We start from the raw sequence: 24,690 nt of genomic DNA on the forward strand, positions 1-24,690 counted from the left end.
CCCTCTCCGTGAGGCCCATGTGAGAGGAAGAAATGACGTGAAACTACATGGCCCAGTAGGCTTTGCGGTCTACGAGGAAGTGTACTGCGTCGACCTTGGATTTTGACGCGCTGCAACATGGCGAGCAAGGAGCCGAATGTAAGTGTTGTAAACGTTAATCGTTTGTACTAAGGAGACAGTAAGATAACTGACTATGGCTGGTGTGTGATATATTTTTTCACTAATAACGTAAGGAGGCTTTGGTAGCGGGTTTTCTATTAACTAGTTAGCGTGCTGGCCAGGTTAGGTTTGGACAGCAGACATGTTACATTAGTAGACTCAGCCGCTTTACCAGCACATGTATCCATAAACCTCACCGGCAGCAAGGAGCCTATGGAGATTAACAGGCATTTGATCGTTATCAGCAAAGTTAAAGCATTCGTGGAACGGGCCTCGGCTTATTTATTCAGCCGGCTCAATTTGAGTTAAGGTAGTAAGGCAAGTCCAATTCAGCTTGACTTGCACAGCGCCACTTTACAACATCGGGCAGTGCATCATGGGGAAGTCAGCTTTAGCCTACAGCAGCCGTATTAAGGGATGGTGCAGGGGTCACTTGCAGAAACTTTATGAAGGAGGAATGTTTTTAGCCTAATTTTAATATTAGAGAGTGTGTCTGGCACCTGAACCCAAACTGAGAGCTGATTCCACAACAGAGAAGCTGATAACTATTGAGCGTGTTCGGTTTTTGAGATAGAAGACAAACTACTTCTCTCCAATTAGGCTGTTTATTTTCTAATATCAGTGTCTCAAAAGAATCTTGTACAAGGACCTTTTCTGTTTGGAACAGCCTCCCAGAAAAGGATAAAGTCTGATATGAACAGAACATTTTATACAGCATGGTGAAATGTGATTGGTTATAGAACACAAACATATAATTCAAATATTGAAATGCGATTGGGTAAAGGTGGGGATAAACCGTGGTTTAGCCTCAGCTCTCCCATTAGTTGGTGCACAGATATGTCCATATCTGTTGGCACACGATTTATCCAATCCCCAGGAGCCACACCCTGTAAGAAGAGCCCTCCTGCAAACTTTTTGCCGCTTTCTACCAGTTTGTGTTATTCCATTGTTAGTTGAGATGTGAAGTAGCCATTAGTGGTATCTCGTAGGGGGGGATGCAAGTGTTCCTCAGGGAAGATTATAAACAACCTTGAGCTAGCAGTTTCAGTAAAGTTAACTGTTATAAGAAAGCAGGAATGTGCTGTGTATGAAGCCCAAAGCTCTTTTTTTTTTTTTTTTTTTTAGTGTGTGTACGTGCAGAAGAAGAAGCTTTTTTTGTAAGCGGTTGTATCTTTCTAGCCTGACCTGTCTGTGTCCATCAGACCTTTGAGTTAGAGCTTAGTTCCATCTCTTCCCTTTTAAAGGTCAAGCACAACTCATGGATTTGTTGCACATTAAATGGTTATTATTATCAATATTATAACACTCATATGTAATATCAATTTTAGTGTTCAGCTAGTAGTACCTTAAAAAATAAATCCTAACATAACTGAAGGCTCTGTCTCCCATTCTACTTTAGAGCCACATGTCAGTCTGTAGTCTCAAAGAGCAACGGTCTATTTTAATAATATGGTATTATCTTTAGGATACAATGTAGCTCCTTTATTAAGAGGTTTGTATGTGAGGAGAGCTATTTATAAATAGGATTTTAAAATTTTATTTTTGATTTTACAGGGACCCAATGAGAGAAACTTTAATGGGAGAAATGTGATCTCTCACTAGTTCCTGTCAGAACTCTGACTGCAGCATTATGGATCAGTTGGGGGCTTTTCAAAGAATTATTATGTCTTACTTATAGTCAGAAAACAGTAAAGACAATAGACTGTATAATAGAGATGGACATAGCTACCGTGACGTCATCCGTTGGTTTCTGCCATAGGCTGTATAATAAAGATGGACATAGCGCCTGGCTCCAATACTGAAGCCACCCAGAAGTGTCAAAAGCTTGCAATATCACACCGTCCACCAGGGGCTGACTTCAAAACCTCTGGCTCCATAGACTCCAATTCTACACAGGAAAAATCAAAACACAAAATACTGCTTTTCTACAGCTCAGGATTATTTTTCGTTAGCTTTCATGGTCAAAACGAGAGATCAGGTGACCAATTTTAAAACAAAGCAATTGTGAATTTTATATAGAGCGTTAAAGTTTTGTGAAGTCAGGGGCCGGGGTTGCTTGATTGACAGTCTGGTCTGGAATGATTGATAGATCCTATGGAGGTGGTAGCTTAGGCACTCATTTATTTACCGTAAACTCTGTTCTCATTTGGAATAATTCTGATATAATAACTGTTGGTTTATTGGTGGAGCAGCAGAACGTTTTCCACAGACACGTTTTCTGCCCATTGGCTTGTTTTAACCAGTTTTCAACCTTCGACTGATCCTTCCAGCAGACACTGAAAGGACTCTGATTGTTCAGTATGTAAATGTTTAGTTTTGATGCACTTTATATGCAGCTTTAATGTCAGATATAATGTGTGCAATGCACTCTAGAAGTTGGTGGAGTTTATTTGTGTGTGTTGACCAGAGAAGAGAGTTAGCATCCAGTAAATATTATCTTCATTGGAGACGCTGGTTCACACTAATGTAACATTTAGAATATCTAAATGTGGGCGAAAAGTTAACTATTTTATGACGCTGACAAACCTGATTTAGCATCAGTGTATTATTTTTCCAATCTACACTAAGTAAGAAGTACTTCACCATGTGAAGCAGTCATTAAACATCTGGCTGTACAACAGCACGTTGACGATTAGATTTACTGTTTTCTCCAGTTTCACTTCAGAGACTCAGCACATATTCTGGACTACTGACAACACAGAGCCTCAACGTTATTGGTTTACCCACATTTAGGTTTTCTAAACATTATATTAATGTTCACCAGCGTCTCCACTGACAGTTTTATTAACTAGATGCACCATATTACAGTAACACAACACACTTCAGCTGTTCAGCATGAAATATAACACAAACATTATCAACTTAATCCTACTACATTAATTTTAATCTGGCTACGACTGAGCAGCTAGCTCGGTTAGCATTGCTAGTTCACATTAACACTAATATTTATGTTATGCCTCTGAAATAGGGGAAAAATAATCACAACAGTGATTCAGCATGAAGTTTCCTCAACACACACTTTACTGTAATGAAATTATATACACAAATTCAAACATTCTTATAGACACATTCTCAAAAGTCACATTTTACATTTACACCACAAAACTTTTGTAACTCAAGCAACAAAAAAAAAACTGTATTAAAATACAATTAACAAATGAACACATGTATATTCACCAGACACAAAAACACATGTGGCGGCTACATGCTGCACTTGCTAGTAACCAAGGCTCTGTTCGCACATGCGTTCAGTTTCACTTGACAAAACTCGCCTTTAAGTTATTCAGAACACAACAAAAACACATTTGTATACCCTGAACATATTAGCAATGTATCACGTAAACAACACTTTTGTCATTAACCTTACCAACTGGAAATCGCGGAGAAATAATCACAGCAGTGATTTAGTGTGAAATTTCCTCAACACTCACTGTCTTATCATGAAGAAACTCCACGATTCCTCGGGAAAGTGGGAGGAGACAAAAGCAATTGATCTCAGACTAACCGATAGAGGTGCTTGTGTAGAGCACAGATTTTAAGATCATGGTATAACTTAATAAAACACAATGTGAATTCAACAACACTTTTAAAACATTTTACCCTTTTAACACAATTGTTTGCCAATTTTAACTCTTTTTAACTTTCTTTTTATAGATTTTTCACAACAGGGAAAAACACAACACAAAGAAAAAAACAACAAAAAAAAAAAACGAGTTCACCATAGTATATATATTACAGTCATAGTGGGTCCAAGATAAAATTCACAGCAACAACAAAAATAAATAAATAGCTAGATACAGAAAAGAATAAAGCACAGCAACCACAAGGTTCTTTCGTACCTGGGCAGATCAATCCTGTAACCAAGTCTGTTCATTTCATTCTGCACTGAATACTCAAAAAATTAATCACTGTCACAGGGAATGGTGAACCCAAGCAGAGAACACACAGACCATGGCAAGATCAGGTTGAACAATCAATTAATTTATTAATACAAAAATTAAGAGATAACAAGAGGAACTGATGAGGATGGAGAGTCTAACTAAGGCAGAATTATTAATAACTAAAGCCAGGAATTAACCAAGGAGGATTAAACTGAGACCTGTGGGTCTCAGTTTAATCCTCCTTGGTTAATGATGGGGCTGGACGAGGGGTGGACAGGCTCCCGGAGATCGACAGGCCAGGAGCGCAGCACCGGTGGTGTGGATGGCAGTAGAGAGTGGCTGTGGCCGTCTGGCAGGCACGTACAGAGGGGGGGGCGGAGGGGGCTGAAGCACCTGCCCCTTTGTCCCTTGATGCCCAAAGTGCCGTTTTGTCAAAGTTGTTTTTTAAATTCTATTTAATTTAGTTTTTTATTTGTAAGTGTGTGTGTGTAAAAATCTTTGAGGCCCAAAATAATAAATAAAATAAAAATAATAATTCAGATCTACCCTCGGTCGGTCACATGATCCACGTAGACGTCCCTCACTGCCCTGAGGTGTCCAGACGTGCCCTGTAACTCAGCGCTAGCGCCGCTGGTCTAGAAACCACAGACCCGAGGGAGGACTCCAACAACTGATGGTCCGGTGGGAAGGTTCTGCAGTGGTATTCGTTTGTGCACAGTGTATTTTTGCAAGATGACGAAGTGAAGTGAGCATCCTGTGTGTGTGTCTGACTCTAACACACCTCTCATCAGTTATAGATGCTAGTTAACCACACAGCGTGCTGAGAGGATAAAGTCTGTCAGGCTTCTTTTTGTTTCTGTATGTTTCTTTTGTCATGGACAAAGTGCATCAGAGAGATGTATTATTTTACTGTCACTGAGTTGCAGTGTTTCCTGTTTCTAGAGGCAATGAGGCAGAGGTTATGTTATTTCACTGAAACTATGTACATGCATATTCACATAATTTTGGACTATTGCAGAATAAATACAATAATAATAATAATTAGAAGAATTTGAATTGTGATTTTCTCAACCTCTTATTTAAAGATATCCGTACTTGTTTATAACATTTGTATATATAGACAAATTAAATATAATATGCATAAATATAAAATATATAACTTTTATAACCTTGCTGTCTTGCGCAAAGTGGATAGTCAAACTGAATAAAAGTACAAATACACAAATACATTTAAATACATGATTTCTATATCATTTAATTATTTTTTTAAACTTTATTATTAGCACTACGAATAATAAAGGGCAGATTATGAATCAGCACCATGGAGCAAATCTGTGGCTATACAGTATATGTCTTGAAAAGGTATGAAATTTAAAAGCAAGGACTCCAGGAAGAGTAGCCACAGTTAAAGAGTCCAGTGTCTAGTGATGATCTAAATTCAACTTCAAAATAATAATTTATCATAAATACACTACATCACAGGTTGGAGTTTGAACCAATGGCCTTCTGATCAGTATTCCTTCTGAGACTTAACCACTGCTGCACCTTGTATTATGAGGTATGTTTCTGTATAGTGTTTCAAATTCTTGCTCCATGTGCCCCCTTTTAATTTTGAGCACTTTTTTTTTTTTTTTTTTGTCTGCATTTGTTTTCATTGTTTAACTCCACAAGAGGGGAGTCAACATTGTATGAGATCGATGCATATTTTAGTCTTGCAGCCAAATATTTTAATATTTAGTGCATGTGTGTGACCATCACCGGCCCTCCCTGAAAGCTAAGCAGACATTCTTTATTAGAATTCCCTATTATAAGCCAGGGAGGGCAGTGCTACACCTCAGTGATGTGTGGGGGAAACAAAGACTGGACAGGATGAACAGGACGAACAGGATGAACAGAGATAGAAATTAACAGGCGGTGCTATTGCAATTAAAGATAGTAAGGTGGTGTGTTATTCCCAACTACTAACTGTCAATCAATTTTAAAAAAAATAAAAAAAATTTTGAAAAAAGAAAATAAATCCAAACCAGCAGAAAAGAAAAAGAGATACAATAAATAAATAATTAAACAAACGGTACTGAGCACCATAATTGTGGATGTCTTGATAGTGTAGAATAGAATAGAACAGGCCAGAAGAGGATACTAGTGCAAGAGAGAATGAGTTTAGGTTAGAGACTCTGGAGAGATTCTCAGCACATTCTGGCGGGTCCCATCATTCACTGAAATGGGACTCGGCAGTAGCTGGCGAGACCTGATCAAACATGCAAGTGTGAAGGACCTGGAAGCCCAGAACAGCAATCACGGCAAGGCAGGGCCAAGCCAACAGGGCACCCCTCCCCCCGGGCCGTAGGAGCCACAGGGTGGCACCCCCAGAGAGCCTCCGGGGCCACCGTGAACGACGCGGACCCGGAGAACAAGAGGGAGCAGCTACCGACACCCCCAGCGCGCCCAGACCGACCCAGGCGGCCCGGGGCACGAGGACCCACCCGCCACCCAAACCCCAACCCCGCCCACCCCAGCCCCCACCAAACCCCCCACCCCACCACCCGACCCGCCCAACCCCACCCCCTCTCCCTCCCCCGAGGGGGCCAACGGCCCCACACAGCCAGGAAGCCAGACACAGGGGCCGAGCGGCCCACCGAAGGGGCGGCAACCAGCCCATCACAAGGCAGGCCGCCACCGGGAGCCGGTCAGAGGAAATCGGAGCCGGGACCCGATGTGATTCCAGAGGGTAAAAATGGATAGTGTGGTGGGGCCCGGCGACGCCAACAGGGAGGCACCCCGCATACCCCCCGCACCAGGCCCCAGGTGAGCGCAGTACACCCAGGGCCCCCACTCCCCGCAATGCGCCCTGACAACCCACCAGGACAGAGCCACCACATGCCGCCAGCCCGCAGTACAGCCACAGCGCCCACCAGGACGGCCAATCCAGCCCCCGCAGCCCACCAAGAGCCATCGCACCAGCCTGGACCCATCGGGCATGCAGGAGAACCCCCCCCGACCTCAGCCCCCAGGTCCCGGGGACCCCCCGGCCACAGCAACACAGATGATGGTCCACCCCCGCCACCCCATAGCCATAAGGGGGCCGGGTCCCACCAGCGAGGCCATATTGGTGAAATCCCCCCCATTACTCCCTATTAACATGTCTCCCGATCCCAGACTGGAGGCATTATCCCTGCACCGTGATAGTGTAACCCTGAGTGTCATGTGGTGCATTAAAAGTGGGGAGGCTGGGCGAGGCGTCCAGGGGGCGGGCCAGAGGACCACAGAGGATGGCTACTCTGCAGCCTACCCTGACCCAAGTTCCCCGAGCCGTCCCAGACCTACCCCCAAGCTGTGAGTGTGTGTGGTGCATTAAAAAGAAATTAGAGAGCAGGGGAGGGAAGCAAGAGGGTGATGGGGAAGAGACAAGGCCGTAGAGCCCTGCCATCCACCCCACCACAGAGCCCATCGTTCCTGCCCCCACCTGCTCTCAGGGCCCTAACTGTTGTGTCCCTATATGTGCTTAAGAGTAACTATATACAGTGATGTGTGAAGTGCACAGTAAGAGGCAGTCTGGTGTGGATCCGGCCCATGTGGACAGAGCAGTGGGGGAGACAGGTAGTAAGACCACTGGTACTGGTGCAGAGGGCCCCCAGAGTCCAGAGGCAAGAGGCCGAGGTGGGCCCACCTGAACCCGACCGGCCCAGTCAGCACCAAAACCCCCAGAAGTCGGAGCGCTAGACCAGCGCCCCGGCAGACACCGTGGCCCACCACGGGCCAGCCGCATGCAGCACCCCGCCCCGGAGGGAGGACCAGGCCACACCACCAGGGAGCGAGGGCCACGAGCCCCCACGCCCACCCCGGAGCCGGCACGTCCAGGATGCAGGGCGCCCACCCCGCAGCACCACCGAGACCCCACCCACCCCACTACTCCCCAGGACAGCACCAGGCCCGGACAGAAGCCCCCAGCCAGCAGAAACTAATCTCCAGTGGCGGCACACAGGCAAGTACCAAGGCCTGTGCCCGGATGAGCCAGAGCCACCCCCTCAGAGAGACCACCCGGCCCCCATGCCAGTCCCCCAGGCAGCGGAGGGCCCCCAGCCCCCCCAGGGGAGGGAGAGGGACGAGGATGAGCGGCCGGGTAGGAGAGGGGGGAGGAGGAGGGAAGCAAAGCAGGAAGGGACAGGGGAGCGACCAGAGGGCCGACCCACCCCAAACCCCAGGGCCAGCCAGGGCGCCCCAGAAGAGACCAGCCGCCGCCACCCCCAAGGCCCCGGGAGAGCGCACAGGCCCAGCAGACCCAGGGCTCGAAGGGAGAGACACCGGGGACACCCACCCCCAGGCAGAGGGGCCCGAGAGGGCCCCGCAGAGCCAGAGAGCGACCCCAAGAGCAATAGGAAAAGGACACCATTCGTGCATGCACACAGCCTTGAAGTCCATGGTGCCATCCTACTTAAAAAGGTAGAGGGTTAATAAACTGAAATAAAGCAGAGAGAAGTCAGACCATACACACAGACAGAATAATAATTACAATTTTATGAGGGAAATGGCATACGCCCACATACAAGCGGAGGCTATAGATTAATATTTATTGATTTAATAAATGGAGACCATTTTTCTTTGAAGGAGTCCAATTGGTTTTTTCTGATAGCAGATATTCTCTCTAGTGAAATGTGTTCTGTGAGGAGGTTCAGCCAATGGATGATGTTGAGGGCTTTCTTATCTTTCCAGGTAACTAAGATAGTTTTTTTGGCGATGGCGATAGCTGCAAGTGTGGGTTAGATATGAATGTCTGGAAGGGCTGTTTGCGTTAGATCACCAATTAGGCAAACGTTCGGGGAATGTGGAATCCCGCAGTCCAAAATATTGGAGAGTTTCTGTGTGATCGTTACCCAGAATTGATAGACGGGTGTACAAAGCCACAGAGCGTGAAAGTAAGTGTCAGTCATGTTTTGGGTGCATTGCGTACATGTGTCTGAGCGTGAGAAGCCCATTTTATACAGTTTATATTGCGTTATATGCGTTCTGTGAAGCACCTTAAATTGGATCAATTGTAAGTTGGTCTTTTTAGTCATTTTAAATGTGTTTTCACAGATCTGGGTCCAAAAATCAGAGTCAAAAGTTTTGGATACGTCTTTTTCCCATTTTTGAGTTGGTAGGTGTATAGAGTGTGTCTTTGAGAGTAAACTATAAATTTTTGAGAGATTCTTTTTATTTCTTGGAGACAGTTTCACAATGTATTCGACAAATTCGGGTGGCTGTAAATCCGTTGGCTGTAAAGTAGTCTGAAGCGATGGAATTCTACTTGTAATCGTCTTCTTTACCTGTAGGTACTGAAGAAAATTTCCATTTCTTATTTCAAATGTTTGGAATAAGTTTATATATGTCCTAAATGTGTTGTCATCCAGAAGGTGATGGAGGTGAGTGACTCCTCTCTCTGCCCATGTGCTGAAATAAAGAGCTCTTTTGTTGTTTGCAAAATCAGGGTTGTGCCAGATTGGGGAGAGTATACTGGGTTTTAATTGGGAGCCTGTGATTTCCAGTGCTTTCCACCAAGCAGACAAGGTGGAAGCGATCATAGGGTTCTTGAAGCAGGAATGATGTTTAAGGGCAGACGTGATACAGGGAAGGTCAGAGATTTTGATCTGGTTACAATCTAACTGTTCTAGTTCTAGCCAGGAGTTATATTCTTCATGTGGATGTATCCATTTGGTGAGATATTGTATTTGGTTGGATAAATAATAATATATGAAGTTGGGAGCCTCCAGTCCCCCTTCGGATTTATTCTTCTGGAGGGTAGTCAAACTGATTTTAGCCTTTTTATTCTTTGAGTAGAATTTACCAATAGCGGAGTCTAACGATTGGAACCACTTTGATGTGGGTTTAAATGGAATCATGGAGAAGAGATAGTTGATTTTAGGTAATATTTTCATTTTGACTATAGCTATTCGTCCCAAAAGGGAGATGGGGAGGTTGTTCCAACGCCTCAGTTCATCACAGACTTTGTCCAAAAGTGGAGTGAAGTTCAGGTGAACTAATTCTGAGAGTTTGGAGGAAATATTTATGCCCAGATATCTGATGTTGCCAGTAGGAAAAGAATAATGCGAGTTTTGAACTGCGGGATTCCACGAGTTTTCTGTTAAAGGTAATATAATTGATTTTGACCAGTTGACGGAGTAGTCTGAAAGACGCGAGAAGGTTGTGATGAAGTTAAATACTTCCTTTACTGAAGTTTTAGGTTCTTGTAGATAAAGTAAAATGTCATCTGCGTATAGGTTAATTTTATGTTCAGACTCCAGAACGCAGATACCTTTGATATTGGTGTTCTGACGTACCGCTGTTGCTAGTGGTTCGATAAAGATCGCAAACAATAAGGGAGAGAGTGGGCATCCCTGTCTCGTTCCCCTTTGCAGACTGAAGTTTTGTGAGGTGATCCCATCCCAAAAGAAAATAAAAAATTTTGAGCACTTGCCCCAGTTGTAGCCTCTAGCATTGTATCACCATGGTCAGCATGCTCGTTGCTTTGGCTAGCAAGCACAGTGCTAGCATTAGTCTTGCTGCTTGTCTTGCGACTTTCCCTTGTTTTAGTCGAACCAGACAAGGCAAAGAGGTTTTCCAGAGACATAACAGCATCTGCCAGTAAAACACTGAGTTACAGCACTTGGCAAAATCCGCTTAAAATGTTCTTTTTAGGTCAACCCAGTGGGGGAGCGAAAAAGTTAAATTCGATTGGCCGTGTGCATCGTGTGACACCCCCCCCCCCCCCATTTTAACTCTTTCAACACACTTCATTTAGCCACAGTCTGAAACTTTTAATTCCCTCTGCTTTTAATCTTTTTATCGCTCCATCTGTTTTTAACCCTAATGTCATGACTTATGTATTTACCACATTTCAACTTGTAACAGATCACAATAGTATTTCCATTTAATCTGTAATGTACACAGTGTTCTAAAAATATAACTGTTTGTTACAGATTCTCCTAATGCACATTCTATCCTATCACATTTACAAGATGCTAACTTTCGTCTCTGGTCAATACACAGAAATAAATGCCACCAACATCTGGAGTGCATTGCACACATTATATCTGACACTAAAATTGCATATAAAGTGCATCAAAACTGGCACCAATATGAAAATAAACATTTACTTACCGAACTGTCAGAGTCCTTTTCGTGTCTGCTGGTAGAATCAGCCAAAGGTAGAAAACTGGTTAAAACAAGACAACGGGAAGGAAAACTGTCTGTGGAAAATGTTCTGCTACTCCACCAATAAATAAACCAACAGAATTAATCCAAACAAGGGGAATAGAGTTTACGGTGAATGAGCGTCTAGGCTGCCTGACTTGTCAATCATTCCACACCAGAATATCAATCAAGTAAGCCCGCCCTCTGACTTTGCAAAAGTTTAACGCTCGATGTAAAATTCAATATTGATTTATTTTAAGATCGGCCACCTGACCTCTCATTTAGACCATGAAGACTAATGAAAAAAATTCTGAGCTGTCAAAAAGCAGCCTATCGAATGTTAATTTTTCCCATGTAGAATTGGAGTCTATGGAGCCAGAGCTTTTTGGAGCCAGCCCCTGGCGGACGGTGTGATATTGCAAGCTTTTGACACTTTCGGGTAGGCTTCATTTTTGGACCCAGGCGCTACATCCATCTTTGTTATACAATCTATGGTCCAGACAATATGTGATTACAGGAGGGTGTGAGGCTCAAAACTGAAACCATGTTACCTGGCTAGTAGGGCTGCTTGATACGAAAAAAAAAAAAAAAAAGCAAATTACAAATGAAGTTGGTGAAATAAAATGTGCATAATCAAAGAAAAATCTTTTTTGTTTTTAAATTGCTCCAGTACTGATAGCAGAGCCAAAAATTACCTCGCTTATCAATCCTCTGGTAATAATTAGTTTAGCCTGTTTAATACTAAATTTCAGTATGTATCTCTACTCAAGGCATCCCCCTTGCTTCTAATTGTTTATTATCAAGCTGAGGGGTAACTTTTTCCTGAAGCAATTAGTTAAGATTATAAAATGCAAATGATACCAGATTTGTAAAATTAAATAAATTTTTAAAAAATGCCCATTGTAACTTTCATTTTTATCTAATACAGTCCAACACCTAAACACATTCAGTTTCGGATGACGTAAATTGAAAGAACGAAAAGCAGCACCAGTGAAGAAACTGCAGGGAGAAAATATTTTGTCTGTATTTTGCTCTATAAATTACTTGGTGTCAATGGTGTTTATTAATTGACTAACATTTTAGCACTACTCTGAAGTCACCTGTTCTTCCATGGGTGTGATGATGGTCTTCTTTTCGTTGTCATACCTTCATGTCCACGCACACAAACCCTGCAGCGCTTCCTCCAGCACCTAAGAGATCTGGCTGGTCGGATGTCTTCTGGTGGAAAAGGGGCAGGATTAGGACTGAAACTGCTTATCGGAGCTGGTGCATTGGTTTATGGTGTTAAAGAAGCCACCTACACAGGTAAACACGGTCATTTTCAATACTTTGACACCATCTTTTCAAATTGTGATAGATGTAGGCAGATAGTTTATGTCCCCTAATGGGTAATCCACAAAAATTGTCAACAGATTAGGATTACTAGAAGTTGTCTTCTAAATAACTGCAAGAATTTATCTGGTAAAGAAAGTAATCCATAAATCACAACATTTGTGCTTCAGTCCTTGAGTGTGCCTTCAAATGTGTTAAAGTTCATTAGGGATAAATAAACATGTTTCTGTGTGTGTGTGTGTGTGTGTGTGTGTGTGTGTGTGTGTGTGTGTGTGTGTGTGTATGTGTGTGCGTGTGTGTGTGCGTACATGTGTGGGCGGAGCAGTGGAGGGTGGTCACAGAGCCATCATCTTCAGTAGGATTGGAGGGATGCAGATGGACACTGTCCTCGCTGAGGGACTACATTTCAGGTAGGGTCAGCAAATTAATTTACTGACTTGATGCACTATTTACATATGAAGAGGGCTGGTTCTGCTTAATATGAGCCAGTCCGAGTGCACATGTCAGGGGACAGGGAATCATTCCTGCATCTGCGAGGAAACTCCTTCAGGCCATGTTTTAACAATTCTTATGGTGGATTGAGTTGCAGTTCCTGAATATCTCACTGTACTCATAAGAAATCTATACAGTGACCAAGAGGCAAGTGTGAGAACAGAGTTTGGTGAGACAGACACAATAATTTCAATATAAGCAAAGGAGTTAGGCAGGGATGCATTTTGTCTCCATACCTGTTTAGTCTGCATGCCAAACATATTATGAAAATGGCAGTACTTGAACAAAGGAAAACTGGAATAAAAATAGGCAGTAGATATGTCAGCAACCTAATTGCCACCACCAGGCTTAGTAGGTTTGTTGTTGTAGGTACCACAGGTGCTCCAACAGAGGACTTCATTTGTGTGATTTAAACAGAGCTTTTACTCTGAAAGTAAGTAGTCACACTGCTCCTCCAGTCACCTGGACCACCCACCCGCAGAACAGAAACAAAACCACAGTGCAACTGTTGTTTTCTCTTACGTCACCGGTTTTTATCTCACTCGGCTCTCTCACTCATTGACTCCAGCCAGCAACGCTACACTGAACTCTTTTACTCTGGCAATGACACAAGAGCCTGCCTGGAGATTCATCGTTAGCAGGTACATGCAACTTCTGAATATTTAGTTAGCCTGACAGCCACAAAGTCTGCCCGTTAACTGCACGAGCAACAGGCTCAACAGAACACATTAGCACCAAACCAATTACTCTGTAGAGAACAAAGGAGCACCCTGCTTCTTCTGACCTGTGGCATCAGAAACCTCCACAGCAAAGACTGCCATTCATCTTAGAAACCTGCACACCAGTGATTGGATCGACAGAACACACAGCCAAGGATTCATGCCTGAGCACATGGTACACAGAGAGACACATACATTGTCTTTAGTGGGCCACTGACATGCACACGTACACACTTTTTTGTACATGTAGGTAAATTAGTTTTTAAATACTGTGTTTTGCTTTTATTTTCTTTAATAAGTTTGTTGCGTATATCTGTTGGTCTAATTAATGTTGCATTAGTGTAAATACTGCCAACCTTTACTATGTAATACTCCAAAATCCTTCAACCTAGCTTTTGATAACTCAAAGGATTCAGCAGCTGCAGTCAATTGTAGTAGCTCATGAAAAATTACGAGGCTGTGTGACTAGGAAAGTTTGATTAACACAGCTTTCTACATCACCAAAACTGATAATTCAAGTTGGTGTATTCATATTTTTGGCTCAGCAGATTATATCATATTTTTGAAAGATCTATGACAAATCTATGAAAGAACTAAAATGCACAATTGTTTGTTTTTTTTGTCACAAAGATGCCATCACAGAAAATTAATACTTAAGGAGTCACTGAAAACTCAAGACTGTCATAATATACACCAATCAGGCATAACATTATGACCATCTGCCTAAAATTGTGTCGGCCGCCCTTTTGCTGCCAAAACAGCCGTGACCCTTCGACTCATGGACTGCAATAGACCCCTTCAGGTGTGCTGTGGTATCTGGCACCAAGATGTTAGCAGCAGATCCTTTAAGTCCTGGAAGTTGCGAGGTGGGGCCTCCATGGATTGGACCTGTGTGTCCAGCACATCCCACAGATGTTGGATTGGATTGTGATCTGGGGAATTTGGAGGTCAAATCAACACCTCAAACTGGTTGTTGTGCTCCTCAGACCATTCCTGAATTTTTGAAAAAAGGGTTGTAAATGGTTTCAGGGGTCTAGTGGAGTCTATGCCTCGATGGGTTAGGGCTGTTTTGGCAGCAAAAGGGGGGCCAACACAATATTAGGCAATTGGTCATAATGTTATGCCTGACTGGTGTACATGGTCTTTACAAGTGTATGTAGACCTACATTTATGACTGTATGAGGTGCCCAAGTAGTTCCCTAAAGTTGGATTACAGACATGATCCAGCTAAGTTGGTTGGACTAGGGCTTATTTTTAAAGCAATTTTTTATATGTAACTTTTAGTGGTGGGACACGATTACATTTTTAAAAATCTAATTAATTACAGGCTTTGTAATTAATTAATCGCAATTAATTGCAGTTTTGTCAAATAGCAATATTTGACACAATAAGGGAAGTTTTTCAATTCAAATAAAATTGTGGTTGACAGTTGAATAAATAAATAGACGTATGTTTATAATTTAAAATTTATTTAAAAAAAGGAAAATGGGACATATAGAAAAAAGTGATTTTGATGACTTAAAGCCTGAATTTAGTTTTTTTTTTCCACTGTATGGCACATAAAATCAGTATAAGTAGTTCAAGGAGCTTCAGAAAGTTGAAGATCCAGAGATTCATTCTGTTTTCATCTTTTCTGGGTCTGATAAATGTTGTCATTTCGATGGCTCTTTTTTATAGGAATATCAATTTTTATTTATGTAATTTTTTTTATAAACAAAAAGTTTATAATTAAGTTATTAAAAGAGATATTTTTGTTGTTTAGGTTATTCGTCCTCCAAGGAGTCAGAGCCTCGATGGAGTAAAGACTTAAACCACAAAAATGTTTCATTTCTATTTATCTGCATTTTTCATCTGCCTGCTATAATCACAGATTACTGGAAATCTAAGTGCAATTATAGCAATTTTATTCAACATTTTAAGACTTTCTGTAAACTCAATCACTGTCTACAAAAGTGGTCTATTATGGGATGGCTACACCGTTAGCCGTTAGCATGACTCGTAGCTAACGTTAGCTCTGGTGCTAACAGCAACATGTTTTACATTGAGGTGATACCATCGGCATGAAGTGACGCAGTGATCAGAAAACTCTTTGTTGTACAATTTTCACACAACCAGGCTTTTATCCAAGCTGCCATCGGCAAGATTTTTAAAAGAAAACTTTCTGCCCAACAAGCTCAATCTCGTCTTCCTTCACTGTTCACCAGTGCCTGACTTCACTCAGTGCTTCCTGTGCTTCTTCTTCATGGCTACAAACAGACTTTAGGCTCATTACCGCAACCTACTGGGCTGGAGTGTTCATCAGCGTTACCGGTGCCAGAAATGAGGAAACTGAGGAGGGTGCAATTAATTGCGTTATCAATTTTAATGCGTTATTTTCGCTGCAATTAATTGATCGAAATTAACGCGTTAAAGTCCCAGCCCTAGTAACTTTGTATATATAAAGCTATGTATAAAAACTATAGTGCACAGTGGAGAGAGAGACAGGAAATGTGGGGGAAAGACATGCAGTAAATGGTCATGGGTCAGACTTGAAACCAGTGACCACTGCTTTGGGGACTATAGCCCCTGTTTGTGAGTCACCCGCTCAACCTGTTGAGCTACAGGGGACTCTGGACTGAGACTTTTAATGATTATCATGAGATAGCAGGCATATTGTTGAAAGATTACTGTTGAAAAATAAATTTCATCACTGCTGCAGGGGAAGCATTATGATCTTTCTTTTTGTAAATAAGTTTGACTACCTGTCCCCTGACATTAGAATCTGTGTTGCAGGATCCCATGGTTTCAGTACCCTATCATCTATGACATTAGAGCTAAACCCAGGAAAATCTCCTCTCTGACTGGTAGCAAAGGTAATGAACACTAGACACACACAGACTCATAATCTGACTCAGCTTTTGTGTTTGTTTCTTAGGACTAGCTAAACGTAACTATTTTTGTAGTATTAACATGCTGCTGCCATGTGTCAGTATAATATATTGTGAACCCTAGGAGCAGAAACTGCTTGCATTACACATTGGGATTCTTTTGATTGGCCCTTTTAATTAGCATTTATAATACATACTGTTAAAGTTAGAAATAATCTTGTTTTCTTTTACAGTACGCAGTGTTTCCTCTAGGATTTTTTTCAGCGACAGGTTCTCCGGGGAGCTGTGACGCGTAAACAAATGACACTTGACTGCAGATTTTACTTGTACAACCTATTTATTGAATAGTCAGTTAAAAATGGCTTTTTAAAGGCTGAATGTAAATAAATAAATAAATAAATAAATAAATAAATATATATATATATATATATATATATGCACGCACGCACGCACGCACACACATATATAGATATATAGACATATATATGTATATGTATATATGTGTATGTGTGTGTGTGTATGTATAGATGTATATATATATATGTATGTATATATATATATATTTACATATATTGAACAAGCTCATCTGAAAATGCAGTCAGTTGCATCATGGTGTGTAGACATTAGCTTAATGCTATCAATAGTTCACTCACGTTAGTGACACTGAGTTGGCACGGGCCCAATTAACTGAAGCTACCGATATGTTACGTAATGTTAGCTGGACATCAATATTTTGTGAATGTCTATTTAACTTGTAAAATATATTATGAGTTATCTTAAGCGTATGACTTTTCTAGGGTAAGTGGCTGCCCTATTTTCTAAGACGACACTCCTCTGACTCTGACCTGGTGACTGGATGCTTGACATGACGTCACTTTCCAAGGCCACCCTCTCGCGAGTAATTAATGTCATATTAACCCGACATATCGAAGAGTAGATACTAAGCAAGATAGTTATCTGAAGTTTACCTTGGTACTTGCGAGTACCCAACACAGTGCAGAAGTCTGCTGTGAAGGTGGAAACATGCGGCGGTGGTGTATTTGCGACAATAAAAAAAAAGGAGCGGCATCCAGGATTTAGGAATGGGCCGCTGCTGAATGAACGTAGAGGAAACACTGGTACAACAAGAGAATGAGGTATACAATACATTTTGGGGGAGAAGGTGAGTAGTGGTGTGATGGAAGCAAGGCTTAGTTCTCATTACAACTGGGAGGATTCACTTTCATAGCCCAGTCTACCCTAAGAGCAACAGAATGGGCTAATGCAAAAGTAATCATAGAAAAGGGAGACTGAGAAGTTTACTTATTGACATAAATGTTTCGGATTCAGTTCTATGATACAAGTGATCCAGCCAACACAAAGGAAGCTGTGTGCACTATTTGCCACAAGAAAGTTGTGGCAAAAACAGGTAACACATCAAACTTTTATTATCTTGGGTGACAAGCAAATCCTAGTGCAGCATAAGAATGAATATTCAGCACTGTAAAGGACACAGTACCCTTGTTCTTGATTTGAAAAAAATGGATTATTTGGTTCACTAGTAGATTGATTATGTTCATTTTGTAGTTTTCTTATATTTGTTTAGGAATTCTTTTTATCCGACAAAGTTGGTAAGGGTGATTGTTTTACCTTGCTGAAGTGTTTCGACTACGTCTGCAGTTTTCCTCAAAAGAGTCATCCAAAGTGTAATGTCCTTTTTATCAGGTGACCGCTCTGACAGATCTGTCAGAACCTGTCAGACTGGCCACGCCCCCCGCTGTCCAATGGTCTCTGGAGGATGGAGTCCAGCTGTGCAACAGGGTGTCACTCCCCAACAGGAAGAGCTTTTAGTACAATTAAAAAGGAACACCAGATAAAATGTGAAAAAGAGGCTGCAGGACGACTCACAAGAACACAAAAAGAAAAAGCCGATCAAGAAAACAAAAAATCAGCCATCATGGACCACTGCAAATGGAATAACCATAGTATGGACTGGGACAAGGGGAGGATTTTAACATCGGAGGCTAACAAGCACAAGAGGTAGATAAAAGAGGCCGTAGAGATCAGGAAGCACACCAACGATTACCTGAACCGGGACGAGGGGGCTCGCACCCTTTAATACCTGGACTCCATCCTCCAGAGACCATTGGACGATGGGTGGCGCGTCTGGTCTGACAGATCTGTCAGAATCTGTCAGACCAGTCAATTGATTAAAAAGGACACATCATCACCTGTTGGGTGATGCTCTGAGGAAGACTGCAGAAAAAAAGAATTGCTAATCAAATGTGGTCCACTAGATCTTAATGTCCTTAAACAAGAAATGAGCTACTTTTTGATTGATTTGTACTTGTAGACTAAGAATAAGTTGTTCAGCTTTTGTTTTTCTACCCTTTTCACCCAAAAGTCCTAAAAAAAAAAACTAATAACATATTATCACATGAACACAACACAGTGGACAGTGGTGACTACAGTGATTATAATGAAATGCCTTTTTTGAACTGCACAGGGTGATTTATAGGGTTCGTATGGAAATCAAAATTCTAATTTGAATATAGATTATGCAATTTTACAACAGAAGTTCACTAAGGTAGGGTGAGCAGAGAAGAGCACAGTAACAAGCTACATTGTCAGGTATGGAGAGACATCCATTCTACATTGTGGGCCATATTCTTTTGAGGATAACATTCTGTACACCAGTGCTTTGACATAATCATGCAAATGTGGATTGTGTGGAAAACCATAATGCAAATATAGGGAACTATATGAAGATTTATTGTGGATTTACCCTGTTCAGTGAACCAGTCTTGATCTAAATAGTGCTTTAGCAGATATGTAGCAAGCTATTCTGTACTGTGGTTCGGTGGTTAGCACCGTTGCTTTGCAGCTAGAAATCCCCTGTTTGTGTCCCAGCCTGGGCCTGGGATCTTTCTGCATGGAGTTTGCATGTTCTCCCTGTGCATGTGTGGGTTTTCTCTGGGTACTCCGGCTTCCTCCCACAGTGCAAAAACATGCCGAGGTTAGTTGGTAATTCATCATTATCCGTAGGTGTGAATGTGAGTATGCTTGTTTGTCTTTGTATCTAGCTCTGTGACCTGTCTAGGTGTCCCCTGCCTAACCCTAACCTAACCTAACCTTAATCCAGCTGGGATAGACTCCTATATGAGGATTAAGTGGTGTGTAGATAATGGATGATGGATAGTGAGCTATTTCATTATTTTGTTTTTGGGTTGCTGTTTTGCACTGTAAAACTTACCATTTCTGTAGCAAGCTTTCTTGTCTTGCTTACATCAGCTGGAAAGAGCTCCCCATAAAATATTTTACCAACAGCCAAGTAAGAATTTTGTCGACAGAACAAAGAATATGTCAATTTTACATTTCATTTCTGAATCAGAACAGCAACACACCTGTGTCTGTTATAAAGACCTCTAGATACTTGGTTTATTTCAATTTTTGATGCCAAAGTGTGTGTGTGTGTGTGTGTGTGCGTGCGTGCGTGCGTGCGTGCGTGCGTGCGTGCGTGCGTGCGTGCGTGCGTGCGTGCGTGCGTGCGTGCGCGCACCCGTGGCCACTCCCGTGTGTCCGTGCACATGTATGTTTGTTTTTCTGAAGATGTTTTGCTTGTGCTGTCCTGTTATTTGAACTATGCAAATTACACCATATGGGATAGGTGACATGGTTTAAAACAATATTGCAACATTTCATACACAATTTTTCCATTACCTATATGCAGTATGTCATAACATAATCTATTAATAGGTGTACATCAGTAGTTGGCAGCATGTGAAGCAATACAGTCACTTAAATCACAGATGACATGCGCATGAAGCAATAAAGAAAGGAAATAATCAGAAAATCAGAGAGTACTGTGTTTTAATCAGCTAACTAATGTGTAAAATATGTAATAAAATCAAAATAATTTGAAATCCGTATCTGTGTGGGTGCTTGTGTGTGCGTGCAGATCTGCAGATGGTGAATATAGCAGTGCGGGTGTTGTCCAGACCCATGGCGTCTAACTTGCCAGTCATGTACCAACAGCTGGGGAAGGACTACGATGAGAGAGTACTGCCTTCCATTGTCAATGAGGTCCTCAAGTCTGTGGTGGCAAAGTTTAATGCCTCACAGCTCATCACACAAAGAGCACAGGTACTGCTTTTACTGTAACATCTTTGCACACAGTGCTCATGATGTGCACTGCTTGTGGTGTGTTTTATCCCATTTACATAAAGTGCTTCTCTTGGTCAATTATTGTAACCAGTACTGATCGATTATTCCAGATAAATTATTGTTATTACTAATAGTTTAAGCACTGCACACCATAGCTTCAAGACTTGACATAGTGTAGTCCCTACCTTTATGATATTGCTAGCGTATTGTTGAAAATTGTTGGTCTTCATTGTCTAGGTGTCACTGCTGGTACGCAGGGAGCTGTTTGAGAGAGCCAAAGACTTTAACATCATTCTTGATGATGTGGCCATTACCGAGCTGAGCTTCAGCAGCCAGTACACTGCTGCTGTGGAGGCCAAGCAAGTTGGTAAGCATACCAAGGCACCAATGGCTCACCACATGTAGTCTCAGAGTATTTACTGCCAAGCTAATTTAAATTATATATAACTGAAAGCTGTTGATTTTCATGGTGAGTCAAATTTAAACCCGTTCAACATTCATTAACAGTTGGTGAACTGTTAGTTATACAAAGATACAAATTTTTCCCATTGATTAATAGACTAATAGAATGTTGTTTTTATTTACTGACATAGCCATAAAAATGAGAGAACATTAGGAATTTATAGAATGCAGTAAATCACCAAATATGACCATGCATTCTCATAAGTGGGGAATGTTGCTGAATTTTGTCTTGATTTATTGCAAGCATGTAGAGTTAGTCCTGCTTGTCTGAAAACTAATGAAAGCATTACTACAGCGATCTCTGACAGTGAGTTCCTAGCCTGTGTTAATCCAGCAGCTGTTACAGTTGTCATTAATAACATCTGCTAACTAAACATGGCTGCATTGATTTCTGTGAACGTTTGCCTTCTTTAAATGGAACTTTTCTCAGGAAAGAACTTCATCGGCCTCTCTCTCTCTCACTCTGTTGTGTGGTGTGTGTGTGTGTGTGTGTCTGTGTCTGTGTCTGTGTGTGTGTGTGTGTGTGTGTGTGTGTGTGTGTGTGTGTGTGTGTGTGTGTGTGTGTGTGTGTGTGTGTGTGTGTGTGTGTGTGTGTGTGTGTGTGTGTGTGTGTGTGTGTGTGTGCACTTTTAGCCCAACAGGAGGCTCAGAGAGCACAGTTCTACGTGGAGAAAGCTAAGCAGGACCAGCGACAGAAGATCATCCAGGCTGAAGGAGAGGCAGAAGCTGCTAGAATGGTAACTAACTGGGTCTTGCCGTTGTAGTGGAGCTTCACTCTAACCTTTAAACTACTGTGAAATAACAGCTCTTCCTATTACTGCTTTGATGTAAACTTGGGGCTGACTGCAAAACAAACCTGGAAAGTTTTATTGACTATAAGGAATTTAAATGTCTTATAAATGACAATTCGAATAACCCATTACCTACCTAGTATTACTATTTGGACACGTTCTTTAAAGGGTGAAATGTTGACTCAAAAAATCTGTTTGTATCAGCTGGGTCAAGCTGTGACTAAGAATCCTGGCTACCTGAAGCTGAGGAGAATCAGAGCAGCACAGAACATTGCAAAGACGGTCAGTACTATTGTTTATCTGTGACTGCTTTTATTGTTTCAATCTGATTTTCAATATTATACAGATTTCTGTGTGAGTAGAATCACACAGCAAGATCCCAGAAAGAGCAGCTAAAATCAGAATTTATTCCAACAATGTTATCCAAACCATAATGTTGATGACAAAGACAATGCTGTCTGTGTCTGCTTCCAGGTGGCGTCATCTCAAAATAAGGTGTACCTTAATGCTGACAGTTTGGTCCTGAACCTACAAGACCAGACATTTTTTAACAAGTAGGTTTGCATATACAGTCACTCTCACACACAAATATATATACACAAGCACACACACAGAAATATCTTCTTCACTTGACAGGACACTACATTAACTTCACTCTCTTGTAGATATGCATTCCTTTCCACTCCTCTGATGACAATTGAGTGTCGGCTTCATATCTGAATGAGACCCCTGCCTACTTTTTCTTACTAGGTCGGACCCAGTAATCACTTTTAACAAGGTGCAAGTCTGAACTGCCAGCAGTCACATTAACGGATAGGCACATAAAACCACATATTTTGAGTTGTGTCAACTGATTTGTGCAAGACTTTTTCAAAATTTCACCGCCAATATTGGTCCAACAGCATCATAAAGCATAAAAGACACAGTTCTGTGCTAAAATCACAAAGCACCTTTCTCGTTAATTTTGCTCTTTAATTCCACATGCATTATGAACTGAAATGTCCAAAGTAATATGATTTTGCTGCGATGACAACAAAGTGTAACAGGTCAGATCAGTGAGACTCACTAATAATGAATGTAGCTAAAGTTTAGGTTGTTGCTTCCAGCTGTTGGTGAAGGACCTTTCTCCAGTTTTATTAAGTGCCTGCCATAATCTTTATGCAAGAACATTTGGTTTTTTCTTTTTATCCTAAAATTGTCCTACTTTATTGAGACTTGTTTGTACAAGTCTTCCAAGTCAGAGTTACTAAAACCTTGTATGTTAGCTCATGTCAACCTGATGAATAGATGGTTAACAGTTATTCCCGAAAAGAGAAACTAATTTGGTTACCCTTGCAATTACAGTTTAATTAAATACGCCAAAATGGATGATCTTTAAAATGAAGTGTGGTCTGAGCTCTCCGTCTAGCTCCACATCTGTCTCTATTTTACCAGATCAGTTAAAGGAGCTTTTTTCCCTTTTTTCATAATTTATGCATTTATTTTCACTACGGTGATGGGATTTAATCACCACCTACCTGGTGTACCATTGCAAGGACTACTGGCTAATGAAATGTGCTGTTGTCTTTTTTAGCTTGTCACTGGGCCAAAAGAAGTGATGAAGAGGACATGAACTGAGGCAGTACAGCTGTCGGTGTCATCAACTTCATAAATAGTGTAGGTTTTTGCTTAAAATTGAAAATCAACTTACATGACTCTGAACAAGTGTGACTGTGGACAAAGAAGAGAAATGTATTTTTGTTTGAATTGTGTTTTCTACTTCTCGCACACACATTTGTCAGTTATCTGTATTATTTTTGTCAATCAGTTACTTCAAATCGAACAAAACTGCCGTTTCAACACCGTGTTGAATAAATAAGTAGCAGATTTGTCACAGATTGTAACAGACGTGTCACAGGTTTTTGCATGGGCCCGAGGTGGTGAAAGAATGAATGCAACAGTATTTTTGAATACATTTTGAAGACCATTGCCCCCGTCAGAAGGAGCTGAAAGGTCCAAAGTGTTAAAGCATGTGACATCACTACAGCACCACACAGTCATGCTCAATGGCAGATTTCACTCCTGTATCCAGCTCCCATAGTTATCTCAATTTGGCTGCCAGTCTTTTCTCTGGGTTCAACCAATTATCAGATCCGATAATCAGCATTTTTCCAATTCTCGATATAGTTGTTTTTTAACTTATGCTAAAATAAGTTAATAAGTTTAAAAATTCACCACACTGGCTCTGGTGCAACCACTTCTCTCTATCTGTGCTCACTCAAGCAGTTTCCCACCCACAACACTATCTGATTAAACATCACAAGTGACAGCCAATAAACAGTCAAGGTTAAATTGTGTAAAAATTCTTTTAGTTAAACATGTAAAGCATAAACATTAAAAGAAAGTTTTGTGTTAGAGTATGTGTTATTCTAAATTTTGACACCAAGATTTTCAATTTGATCAGAGTGTACATCTGTTCCAAATAGCAGTTATTGGTCTCTTAATCGGCACCTGAAAAAGCTGTATCAGTTGACCCCTACTCTGCATACATTTCATCAAAAAATGTTCTAGTCTCCCGCCAAATAGTCCTCACAGTTATAAAGGGATGTTTGTCAGGGCTTCATCTGTCCACCCAGGTGGAGCTGATGAAAGAGATGTTTGGTGACATATCTTTTAATAAACTTTTATTATACATACA

The 24,690-nt window shown here is 41.4% G+C and overlaps 1 protein-coding gene across 2 annotated transcripts; it reads left to right on the forward strand.

Annotated features, from left to right (window-relative positions):
* Positions 1 to 24,690, forward strand: phb2b (prohibitin 2b). 2 transcript variants are annotated; one of them, XM_023282716.3, is made up of 10 exons: positions 1 to 138; positions 12,383 to 12,512; positions 12,865 to 12,949; positions 16,523 to 16,602; positions 20,555 to 20,739; positions 20,998 to 21,127; positions 21,856 to 21,959; positions 22,218 to 22,295; positions 22,488 to 22,567; positions 23,587 to 24,690. In XM_023282716.3, exons 1-10 carry the CDS (start codon positions 118 to 120, stop codon positions 23,609 to 23,611), a joined length of 918 nt encoding a protein of 305 aa, XP_023138484.1. In that variant the 5' UTR covers positions 1 to 117; the 3' UTR covers positions 23,612 to 24,690. The 2 variants fall into 2 exon arrangements, with proteins under 2 accessions (XP_023138484.1, XP_054873393.1); XM_055017418.1 differs by lacking the exon at positions 1 to 138 and adding an exon at positions 5,580 to 5,598.

This window comes from Amphiprion ocellaris, chromosome 2 (assembly GCF_022539595.1).
Source record: "Amphiprion ocellaris isolate individual 3 ecotype Okinawa chromosome 2, ASM2253959v1, whole genome shotgun sequence".
NCBI lineage: Eukaryota > Metazoa > Chordata > Actinopteri > Pomacentridae > Amphiprion > Amphiprion ocellaris.

Bases quoted from the DNA above. Each gene is read 5' to 3' on its own strand.
- phb2b (XM_023282716.3), top strand. From the start codon at position 118: ATGGCGAGCAAGGAGCCGAAT. The intron at 21,128-21,855 runs GTAAGCATACCA...GTGCACTTTTAG, and splicing joins TGTGGAGGCCAAGCAAGTTG to CCCAACAGGAGGCTCAGAGA. The intron at 21,960-22,217 runs GTAACTAACTGG...TGTTTGTATCAG, and splicing joins AGGCAGAAGCTGCTAGAATG to CTGGGTCAAGCTGTGACTAA.